Below are 12,792 nucleotides of genomic sequence, written 5' to 3'. Positions count from 1 at the left end.
TCGCTCTCCTGGGTGAAAGTCCTGTGTCGTTTGACCCATCCACCACCCCAACCTACTACGTCATCTTACAGTGCCGCGGTCGAGCTGCTGCTCTGCCCGGTGCGTCACATGCAGATGCTAAAGCGTGCCTGGTGAGTCAGGATCTGATATTGGTTGATGAAAGAGAACTTTAGGTAACTTTTGTAAACCTCTGTTCTCTGAGTGGCATGAGTGAGGTGTCCTTCCGGACCGCCCTTCTTGCTGCTGGGGTGTAGCGAGAGGAGGTGTGCCTGTGTGCCCTGGCACAGGGTACACAGTCCAAATTTAGATGACAGTGTTTAAAAAACATGCATGTATGAGTCAGTGTACTTGGTATGCTAGTGTTAGTCATATCCTGTACCTGCACAGTGAAATCTGTCTGTGACGACAGTTGGAGAAGCATTTCAATGCTTTTAAAGTGGCTGCTGCTGATGAAACATGTTCTAATGAATACCTGTTCAAACACACTAACACAAGTTTACACTGTATATGCAGAGAAACCATTGAAGCCGAAATGCAGTACACAAGTGAGTCATTATCAAACATTTCAAAGATCCCACCTCAATGGTCTTAAACCTGACCAACACTGACTGAGGTTAGTGGTACTGTATGCTTATGATTCACATCAGTGCATATTTTAAAATCTGCACCAACTTCCCAGTGTCAATAAAACAACTGACTGGTATACTGTACATCCACAGGTTAAGATACAGCCTGCTGCTCAGTAGGGATGGTCCGGTATCGGCTCCGATACCGCCTAAAACGCTGGTATCGGTATCGGGAAGTACTGGAGTTAATGCACTGATCCGATACCACGAATAAAGCCCTTAAGAAAATCTACGTTAAAGTAGTTTATTTACATTCGTTTTCCGTTAAAAGTGACTGTCAAACTGGAAAATAAAAGATAGTTCTGTGGCATTCATTGTTTGTGTTTGTTCATGTTTCACAAAGAGTTTAATAATATCACATCCATACAGGGATAGTAGTATACAGCTGTTAAAACATAATAAAATTTATGACACACTGGTATCAGATCGGTACTCGGTATTGATCCCGACACGCGGGAAGAACGGGACGGTTGGGTTCAGGAAAAGGTCGTGGGTGGGCTTACGGTTCTGTGACACGCGGGAAGAACGGGACGGAAAAGAAGAAAGTGACTTTAGGAAACTTGACATGCGGGACACGAACCCCAGACTCCTGGGTGAAAGTCCTGTTGTTTGACCCATCCACCACCCCAACCAACCTCCTTACGCAGAATTTCGGCCTTACGTATTACTCTCTACCGTAGTCGCTCTTAATGCTACGTCATCTTCTCATTGACTTTACATTGGCATTGTAAATTTGGCATTTCATTTCCGTGGTGGCCACACAGATTTTTGACATATTACGTGCCACAACCACGTAATGCGCTGTTAACAATTCGTGATCATTTCATGGAATTCTGTGCGACCAGTATCATCACTTCCTCAATGCGATGTGATTCCACAATTTAAACGGGTAATTGTGGCAGGACATCAGTAACCTGACTCCGCCAGATGGATTGCTTCGCATTTGCTCGGCATATCCATCTGGGAACTTTCCGTTGGAGAACTTTTGGGAAGGGGCGAAAATACTGGTTAGCTGATTGGATGAAGCATCTGTCTATCACCTATGTTGGTGATAGACGTGCCAAATCAACTAATCAGATCAACGAAGCGTATGAAAATACAACCACAAGACCCTGCTGCTGCAGGCAAAGCATAGCTCGTTAGCTCAGCAAGCAAGCAACATGTCAGTAAAGGATATTTGCTGTTTGTGTAACGAGAATTTACGAATAAAAGGCACCCTTTCAGGTTCACGGTCCATATTCGCATTAGCGAGCAGCTAACAGAATTGGCTGAAAATAATGGTTAGCTGATTGGATAAACCATCTGTGTGGGACTACATGTATCATTTATGTAGGAAAGTTTGATTTGATAGTACAGGAAAAAGTTTAGATGACTTCATTGGTTGGACCTTTTCATTTAACCTGGGAAGCCCATTTCAGACCAAAGATTTGTGACAAGACGAGATGAAACTTGCAACTACCTGCAACGGTCTGCGGCGTTCTGATACCTGCCGGTTTGCACCAATGAGACGAGACGAGACGCCATAGTAACGATTCTTTGTACTTCTGTTCTTTAGACTGTCAGGCTTTTTCGTAGCTGGATATATCAGTTGTTGCATCTAAATATGAATGTGGATAACGTTGGTTATAGTTGAGATGGTGCGTGCGTGCATGCGTGTGTGCGTGCGTGCGTGCGTGCGTGTGTATGACACACCGACTGAGAGCTGCATTTCCTGACCCGAGGGCATGTTTGCCTAGTCAGGTACATAATGTACTCAACGTTTACACTATAAAAACACACACACACATTTTCCTTCGTAGACACACTTATCATACAGCCAGGTACAGTGTAGCTGACTCGTATGGCAGACACACACACACACACACACACACACACACACACACACACACACACACACACACACACACATCCCACAGTAGAACTGTACAGTGTACTGTATACACACATCTAAATTTAACAGCTGGACAGGAAGCTCTGAAGAACCTGCAGATGTCTAAGAAAGTACACTTTCCATATATTATATTAGCTTTCACTTTTGAATGCATCATGAACACATGCAACACACTGTTATTAGCACTTTCTTTTGCTGCCTCCCTTAATGTGATCCTTTTTCTCCGTCTTTTCTTTGGGTTTCCCTTCCTTCCGTCCTCCTATTCACCCCTTCTCTCTTCCTCCCTTGTCCCAGCCCTTCTTTTCATTCATTCTTTTCTCACTGTATTTATTAATCTGCTTTTTACTTTCGGTGTCCTTCCATCCATCTGTCCTCTCTTCAACTCCTACTTTTGTTCATCTTTCCATCTTTTGTTTCCAGCTCCCCGATTTCCTCCCTTGCTCCTTGGCTCCTTTCGTCTTTTCATTTGATCTTTTCTCATTTTATTTCCTATCCGATCATCTCTTGCTGTTACTTTCTTTTTTGTGCTTTGTCTTTTCCTTCCTGTGTGAGAGATAATGTTGATGTTTGGCACCTTTCCTCTCTCCTTCATCCATCCTTCTCCCTGAGTAATCAAAGAAAGGACAAAGGAGGGAGCCTGCACAGACACACACACACACACACACACACACACACACACACACACACACACACACACACACACATGCACCCTCCGTTGCTAGGTTACTGCTGCCTCTTACTATACAGCCATTTCAGCCAATTGCATCATCTCGCGTCACTGCTCGAGGCGGAGCCTCAGAGGGCTCCACCGTGGAAGGAAGTGACTCATGTTTATCAGTGACATCATCTCCTCTTGCTGTCTTATGGCAGTACTACACACACACACACACACACACACACACACACACACACACACACACACACACACACACACACACACACACACACACACACACACACACACACTACAGCAGCCAAGGTCGAATCTAGAACCAATGTGTCGGCACACTGACAGCATCTTTACCACACACACACACACACACACATAATTCTTTCCAGGGCACCGTGTAAGGAAACTATGCATTTTTGAACATCGCTATAATGATATTACTTGCGATAACAAATTGAACATTGAATTGAATATAAAAGGCACCACTAAAAAAAAAAAAAGAATGACACTGCAATTTTCTTTCAACTAACAGAAATGGTTTCTGAGTGTCTTTCGCGATGCGTTTATTGCTCCAGTTGATATCGCGATGACAATAAAAATGATATACAGTATCGTGCAGCCCTATTTCTCTCAATTTTATTAAACACTCGGTTGAAAATGTGTTTAAAATGCATTGTCTATACATCTTTTATACATACTTGCACACACCGTTTTAGGGCAGAAGAGGTTGTTGTTGGTGAGGAATTGGTAAAAGCAGGAGTAGGACTGCATGGGTTCAGATCACTGTCATTCACATGAGATTAAAATGAGATTAGATTGAATTGAATCAGATCTCATTAGCAGAAAGGAGTATTTGTGTAGAGCAACATGGATGTTTGTTCTACTCACATTTGCAATGGCAGTTCTGCATGTTTTTATTTTGTTTTTTTAACTAAGAAGATAATCGGCTCTGTAGCAAAAGAAAACTGACCACACAAGCAATTAATACATGTTTTAAGCCTCATGGGATCCACAGACATTATTTTCCTCGTAAACTGAACACCCTGTGAGGAAAAGGGAATGGAACTTTTAAGATAAACCCACATACTTTCTAGGTTTTGGACTACAAGCTGTCTGGAAGAGATGAAATATTGATGAATCACCAAAATCTGGTCATCGGGACACTTACAGAAGCACAGTACATTAGAGCAAAACTACAAAAAAGTGTGGTGGATGGTTGAGGTAAAAATAAATCCCGATGCAATTTTAAAACTGCCTAGGGCCTAATCTACCTTCACTTGTTTGACTTCAGAGGTCACTACATTATTCATTTGAAGAGTTGTTTTCTATTTATTTAGTTTATTTTGATGTGGGATTCTTTTTAAATCTCATTATTCATTTTTAAAAATATATTGTTTGTTATTTAAGTGTATCATTACATTCCTACTTTTGAACTAGATGTCTTGAATATTTTGGGCAGGAAATCTACGCCCTGTGGCTGTTCATTGAATATGACCGATTATGATTGGTGCCATTCTCAACATGGAAATGCTACAGGAAGTAGCAGGAGTTAAAATGTGTATTAGATCACGGTGGACGTGAACACCATTTTCATGTGCTGTTTGATATACAGCAGAGAAGGCCATTATGTTCATTTACCCAAGTACTCTTTGCAGTAGTTTCAGTAGTATTTCGATGCTTGGGGACTTTTTTTCCTTTCCTCCACTCCATGTATCTGTCATCTGGAGCTGCAGAATTAGGTTTTATGTGTGAAACATACTGATCATCTAGAGCACATGTGTCAAACTTGAGGCCCGCGGGCCAAATCCTGCCCCTCGCAAATTTCAATCCGGCCCCATATCAATTTAGGTTCACTATACATTTTGGCCCGCCTAGTTTTTGTCACTTTTTATTAAGTTTTTGGGGCTTTTGTTATCATTTTTGACGTTTTCTTCCCCCTACATTTTTGGCATTTTCTTAGAATATTTGTCGACCAAACTGTTAGTGAGACGACTATATGAGACATGCAATAATACAGTCAAAGATATTGGACTTTTTCACTACATGTCTGGCCCTTGATGTGATTCTCATTTTCCAGTGTGGACCGTAGTGAAGTTTAGTTTGACCCCCCGAGTTAGAGCAAGTGTTTCAGGAAATATGTTCAGCTTACAGCAGTTTGGAGCTCATGTCAAGCCTGGCGTGTTAATCTCAGGTTTTATGTAAAAGACGTTTCATCTCTTGGTGATTGGAGAATCAGTCAGAAAAGGCCACGGCCAATGCTTGCTAAATGTCAGTGAATGATATCTTGGGCCAACTTATTTGCTTGTGCTGTCCTCTTGTGGTGTATCTCTGAAATTGTTTTGACTTACATATTACATAATGCGATGGCATCAGCTGCATTTATTGCTGTTTAACTGTGATTATTACATTACTAGTATGTTTTATTTAATAATTTTTTATTTTTGAGAAATAAGGAATGTGTCTCTGGGGTCACATTAGCGTTGCTCTAAACATGACTGTCTACCCATATAAGGTTTCCCCCTCATTGGTGACTTATGCACAGTTAGTGTCCATATGGACAATATGTTTGTTAACTGTCAGTTGTCCATTTAAAACCTGTGTCCCTTCACATTGTATATGGCTTGAAAGACATTGGGAACCTAAATGTCCTCAAAAGTAAACACTTAAACGATGTCTTTTAAGAGTTCAAAAGCCGTTTCATACAGTTTGTCTGTATCTTCTTTGTAATGTAAGCTATTTAAAGGCTCCAGATGTTTTTAACCATCTCTCCTCTTCTAATAATAGAGCCACTAATAAAACAGCCACTGCCTAATAGAAAACCTTTCCAGCAGTGGTGGAATTTAACTAAGTACATTTTCTCAAGTACTGTATTTTAGTAAAAGTTTGAGGTACTTGTACTTTACTTGAGTCTTTTCTTTTCATGCCACTTTCTACTTCTACTCTGCTACATTTCAGAGAGAAATATTGTACTTTTTACTCCACTGTATTCATCTGACCGCTTTAGTTACTAGTTACTTTACAAGTTAAGATGTTTGCACACAAAACACATGTAGTGTATAAAATCTGATGTTTTATTATTAATGAAACTAGCCAACAATATAACGGCCTACAAGTCCAGCTGTAATGATTAGACCATTAAACACACAACTGGTTGGATCGTTTCCAGTTTCTAAAATGGGAGAGTTTTTCTGCTTTGAGTACTTTGACTTTTAATACTTTAACTTCATTTCCCTGATGATATTTAAATACTTTTACTTAAGTAACATTTTCAATGCAGGACTTTTACTTTTTACAGTGTGGTTTTAGTACTTTTACTGAAGTAAAGGATCTGATTACTTCCACCACTGATACTCAGGCCCTGACGTCGGGCTTATCAGCAGTGACCTGTGACCTTTGACACCACAACCATTAACATTTACCACACCACATCCCCCCGCCCCTCATTGTCTCCTCTCCCTCCCACCTCTGTCCACCCCTGTGAGGTCTGCCGGCCCTGGCTGTCTCCTGTCGTGGTAGAAAGTGCAGTAGGTACAGTGTTGATGTTTTACCATCTATCCTTTTGATGATCTGTCCTGTCTGTAAAGAATGCATGCTTACGTGTCGTGTACTGCATGCCTGCATACCAGTTGAAAACCAAAGGATTCATGCATGACAGTCTTGTCTTGTTGTGTTTTGGTTGTTTAGTTGACTGCATGTCAAATCTGCTGTTCAAAGGTACCCACTGTGATTTTGTTATTGCAACCAATACCACCTCTACAAACCTTGGATACAGTGTTCGACGTGGAGCCCCATTCGTTCTTATGAGAAGGAAGCCATAAAAGTTCAACTTCCGCGTGTAAAATGGCCTACTTACTGCTTCTGCACTGTGTGGCCCATAGAGACTTCCGCAAGCCTAAAACCTCCGGTTTAGCATTCCGCTACTCTTGCTTTGCCAGACCTTCCTCCACAGCGCCGCGGAGGAGGGTCTGGCTAGTCCACACAGCATTCCAGGATGGGAGAAAAACGTGCTCTGGTTTATTGGCATTTCTTTAAACCAATCACAACGTGTGCACGTTCAAAAATTGTTTTAGTCGTGTAACAGAAAACTTAGATTGGACAGATAGTCTAGCTAGCTGTCTGGATTTACCCTGCAGAGATTTGAGAAAAGATTAAATCCACCAGAGTTTAGAATTCCAACACCAAGGAAGCGGAAGATGACGGACATTGGCAAAAATATATGCATCAGGCAGAATTTCCTGTGGCACCGGAGCAATCCCGGAAGTGGAACATTGTGGATATAGACTAGTACTCCGCTAACTTAAATAGGGATAAAATGAGTTAATCGTACAGCTCTTCTAGACTTTCAAAATGTTATCAGACCGAATGGATCACCTTCTGATAGTGAAACGAGTCATTTTGCGGGGGTTGGGAACAGGGCCTGAAATTAACACCTGGCGACCACACACCAGATGCGGGCAAATTGGCGGGTAGCCAATTAGAATTAAATGATTCATAAGTTGTTTTTTGCCACTGTTGTGGCAAGTCCAACAAAGTCCTCCATATCCTCGGATTTGAGCTAAAAAATGGGGAAAGCAATAAATAAAAAGATTTAAAAAATGTATATTCTAAGAGTCCTTAATTATATTGATTACATTAATAACAGGACAGCACTTAAATGTGTATTCTTTACAAGCTCAAGAACGATGCTGATGCATTTCTTGTATTTCACCTTCATGATGCAAAACAAATTGGCTAGTAAAAAGCATGTGTGGCAGGTGGATTTGCCACGTCTGAAGAGACACAGATGCTGCCACAGTGGCTGGTTGCCAAAATCTTCAGGCCCTAGTCGCTTTTATCCACTGATTTACAGACGCCTCTTTCGTCATGTAAGTCTATGGGGAAAAGTCTTGTTGGGCCCCATGGCATCATGTGATGGACACAGAAGTTCCTCTGTTTGGCCGCTATGTCAGATTGGTTTCAAAGCCTGGCGCAATTCCTGGGGCCCTGCTACGAACCCTATAATGTTTTAAAACTTACCTGTGAACTGGTTTGAGTTGTAAAATATAAGACGAGCTGGGAGGATATTTAAGGATTAAGGGGTGCTGTTTGGAACTGTTACATAATCAGTGAATGTAGCTTTAATGTGAGAACAGCTGACCAGAGGATTGTGCTTTGATGTCACAACTTGGGTCTTATTTGTGTAGTTATGTCCATTAATTGTATTAGTAACAGCAACATTATGCTCACCAAGTTAATTGCTGAGATCGGGGAACACGGTGGCATTGCTAAAAAAAAGCAGCAGTCAAAACATGTAGGCAGGTTGGAAACAAACCCCTATGTTAGACACACTTATTTAGGAGAGATAAAGAAAGCAGACTATAAAATGATTACCCAAATTCAAGTATAGTCAATTTGATCTATACAGCCCAATATCATAACTCATAATGTGCCTCAAGGGGTTCCAGTCTGTACATAAACTGTCCATTGCAGTCGTCCATCTCAATTTGAAGACGCACTTCCTGTTTGCACTCTGGTCTACTGTACTTAGTTCACAGTAGTTGTGCGTTCAAAGTTTTCTTATGCAGTGGCATATAAGCGCCCTGTTAGGTGTACTCTCTTTCAGTTTGACGTCCATATTTTTTTATAGATTTTTCATACATTATTCACAGATAATAGAGAAATCCATCAATGTCCATGTTCAACTCGGCCAGCTTGAACAAATCAATCCTTTTGGACAGAAGCAAGACCAAAATAGTCTGAACAGAGGAACCAAAAACCATTTAGCAGTCAACAAACAAAAAACAACCAAACTAAAAATCACTGGTCCAGCTCATAGCCATATATTTGTTTCTGAATAGATTTTTTAATAATAAAGTGGTTTACTCATAATAATGAACCAGAATGACCTTTTACCTGGACATCTTCAGTAGCATGCTTCTTGGTTGCATGAGTAGATGAAGTCTGTGCTGATGGAGATGCTGGGCGTGTGGAGTCGGACAATACCGGGCATGGCTCCACAGCTGTTACTGATGTGTGCTGCCTCTGTGTGTTTTGTCTCCCTCTGTAGGTGAATTCGGAGAAGGAGGAGGGTGAGGACGGCGATTTGAAGGAAGCTGTTGTGTTTTGCATGCAGGCGGAGCACGCCGGCACCAGGACATACTACTTCAGCGCTGACAGCCATGAGGAACAGGAAGGCTGGATCAGAGCTATGAGCGAGGCTGCAGAGGTCATCATCCAGCCAACACATAGGTGCTGTTCTCACACACACACACACACACACACACACACACACACACACACACACACACACACACACACACACACACACACACACACACACAGAGTCATGCTGGAATTACATTATAGGCAACCATATTTAATCGTGCACGTCTAATATAGTCTTGGCAATATTGTATGGGCTACTATGTGCTATTTATATCTTGAAGCACCAGTGTGTACGATTTATGAGAGTCTATCTGAGATCTAGTCTACATCCACAATGTTCCACTTCCGGGATTGCTCCGGTGCCGCCGGAAATTCCGCTGGATGTCACTCTTTTCAGCCAGATGTCCGTCACCTTCTTCTTTCTTTGTTCTTTCTAAACTCCGGTGGATTTATGAGGACTATGATTAACTGCTCCTCAGATCTCTGCAGGGTAAATCCAGACAGCTAGCTAGACTATCTGTCCAATCTGAGTTTTCTGTTGCACGACTAAAACAACTTTTGAACGTAGACATGTTCCACCAAAACAAGTTCCTTCCCGAGGCTATTTTAAAGGCACTGTGGCTCCGTCCAGCCCTTGGAGCCGCCCCAAGACGATTGTAATTGGTTTAAAGAAATGCCAATAAACCCGAGCACATTTTTCTCCAATCCCGGAATGCTGTGTGGACTAGCCAGACCCTCCTCCGCAGCGCTGTGGAGGAAGGTCTGGCAATGCGAGCCCATCTAAGATCTGACTGAAATCTTACTGAAATTATGTTTTCATTAGTGTATAACCACCTGAAAGGTCAATTTTCCACGGAGCCTGCCATGTTGCACCCCATGTTTCTAAAGTAGCCCAGAACCAGGGATGCATGGATACAGCGTTTGAGGCGGAGATGGCGCTTTTGTTATTAAAAAAGGCCCAAGGAATGGCAGTTCGGTTCAGCGCTTTCAACCTTTTCTTAAACAGAAAGCACCATCTAGAGGGCTCAAAAAATAACGAAAATGCTTCCTTAACTTTAACTTTATGGGGCTTCGTTTGGCCACCACTAGGATTATTACAAATGCTGATCATTGACTCAGTTACTTGGCCTGGTGTTAAGATTTTCTTCTTTTAAAAATCAATTTGAAACAAATCAAAGTTGCCTAGCTATTCTCATGCTCTCTTTTCCCTTATAATTTCTCAGAATAAACGCGGACGCCACAGTTGATCTAAACCACACCATGGTGACCAAGGCCCCCAACCCACAGACCCCGCAGCATCCACACACACAAGCACACAATGAAACGGACAATGACTTTGCCCCCTACCCTAAAATCAATGGGGTGAACAGCCTCGAGACCCCACCGCCCTCCACCCCCTGCTCCAACCAGGAGGGCACAAAGAACTACGGCAGACGAGGAGAAGGCGGCGGAGACGGCGAAGACGAAGGCGGAGGACCTGGTCCTGACCACGCCCCGCACCCGAGTGAACATCCAAACGGTTGGGGCACTCGCAACGCCGCGCCCCACAACAGCCAGAGCCATGCCCCTCTCTCCAGGAGTCACAGCGGACACCGCACCCCTCAGGGACACCCGGAGGGGGGTGTCGGCCCGACGCGGGACCCCAGGGAGCAGCAGGACAACGTGGTGCTGAGGAGGGGCTTTGTGCCGCGGACGGCTCCAGAGAGGGTGGCCCAGAGGAAGAGCTCCATGGCCCAGCTGCAGCAGTGGGTTAACCAGCGGCGGGGCATGGCCTCACAGGAGGACCTCAACAGGTAGAACATGACACCCGTCTCTCTCTCTTTTATTTTTTTTACTTTTTATTGGTGATATTGAACAAGACAGGAGCAAACATGCTAACAAATAACAACATCAAACAACGACAAGGGAAACAGAACACATATTATAGTGGTATAAAATACAGACAGTAACACTGAAGAATTAAAGCTATGGTGCGCAGTTTCTGTCTCCCCCATTAGGAATTCTAAGTAATGACAACAACACTGTCGGCGCGTCCACATGATACAAGCCATCCGTGATCACGCACCACCTCAACCCCTACTTCACGCAGTTGCTAGTAGCTCAAGGAGGACACAGAGGTTTTTAAAAAAACATGATGGACTCTTCAGAAGACTCTTCCCTCCAGTTCACTCAAGTCACCAGACGACACCAGTTTCTAAACACAGTCAAGCTGAGAAATCCAGAGAGAGTTGTGTGGAGCTGATAGTCTTAATTAGCTTTGTAGCAACTTATTTGGCAACGGCTTGAATGTAACAGACGTTCATTATTAGAAAAAAGCTTTAAGTTGAATTAAAGAATTATTGGAATTGGGTGGGGAAGATAGTGAAAGAAGAAAAGGAAAAGGAAGACACGGAGGTTCAATTGGGTAAATAAAGAGAAGAAAATAAGTCATAGTAAGATAAGACAAGATAAGATAGACTTTATTAATCCTACCCTGGGGAAATTCCCTTGTTACAGCAGCTCATATTGTAGGAGGTGAAACACAATAATAAATAGATAAATATGCATAGTGCAGAATATTGTCAAGTGATGGCTCATGTAGCAGAATTAGCTAGCAGAGCTACATCATAATCTTTAGTACTTACTAATTATAGTTTTAGTCAATGTTAAAGACTACAGGAATGTTAATACTAACTTTTAAATATGATATTTCAATATTAATAATAAAAGTAGTGATCTTCAGTCTTGTTCTTTGCACTTAGCTTTAGATGATGCTGCAGTGGTCTGTGTTTCCATCCACTTCGTCAATCCAAATATCTGAAGTTCGCTAAAAACATCCATGTGAATAAAGCCGGTGAAAGTGTGTTTCCATCCAACGGCTTTAAAGCCAATAAAAACCTGTGCCTAATGACATCACATGCTGTTTTATAGTCAAACGAGCGCCCAGATAGCTCAGTTGGTAGAGCAGGAGCCCATATATAGACGTTTCCTCGGCGACGCAGCGGGCCCGGGTTTGACTCCGACCTGCGGCCCTTTGCTGCATGTCATTCCCCCTCTCTCTCCCCTTTCATGGCTTCATCTGGCCTGCCAAAAATAAAGGCCAAAAATGCCCAAAAAATAAAGTAAAATAAATCTTAAATAAACTGGTATATCGAATAGATATTAAACATTTTAAGGGGTTTCCTTTCATTTTCACCATGAATCGCACAAAATTCTAGCTAACATTTGCGAAGAAAGTTTTGCTCGCCAAAATGGAAGTTGTAATAGTGCTTAAAGTAGAGTTTAGATTCTCTGCCCGAGCCCGAGCCCGACCCGAAGTTGGCCCGACCCGGGCTGTTATTTTCCGCCACTATCCTCGGGCCGGGCCGGACCCTGGCCTTGATCAAGCATTTGTGTTTTTTTTTTTATCATTACTTTAGCCTAATTGGGTGGGGAGAAAGCTATGCCATAATTAGAACTATTATCTATTTAGGCCAAAGTAA

General features: G+C 42.4%; 1 protein-coding gene across 6 annotated transcripts in view; it reads left to right on the top strand.

The window, feature by feature from the left end:
• Positions 1-12,792, top strand: part of plekha6 (pleckstrin homology domain containing, family A member 6) — a 99,306-nt gene that overhangs the window by 54,577 nt on the left and 31,937 nt on the right. For 3 of the 6 annotated variants that reach the window (XM_028576703.1, XM_028576701.1, XM_028576700.1), the window contains exons 7-8: positions 9,234-9,415; positions 10,555-11,124. In XM_028576703.1, the coding sequence (XP_028432504.1) occupies positions 9,234-9,415; positions 10,555-11,124 (752 nt within the window). Of the gene's footprint in view, positions 1-6,691; positions 6,716-9,233; positions 9,416-10,554; positions 11,125-12,792 lie in introns of those variants that run through there. The other 3 variants (XM_028576705.1, XM_028576702.1, XM_028576704.1) reach the window with 2 other exon arrangements.

This window comes from Perca flavescens, chromosome 4, assembly GCF_004354835.1.
Source record: "Perca flavescens isolate YP-PL-M2 chromosome 4, PFLA_1.0, whole genome shotgun sequence".
Taxonomy (NCBI): domain Eukaryota; kingdom Metazoa; phylum Chordata; class Actinopteri; order Perciformes; family Percidae; genus Perca; species Perca flavescens.
The sequence above is the reverse complement of the archived record's forward strand: the minus strand, read 5'-3'. Positions and strand labels throughout refer to the sequence as shown.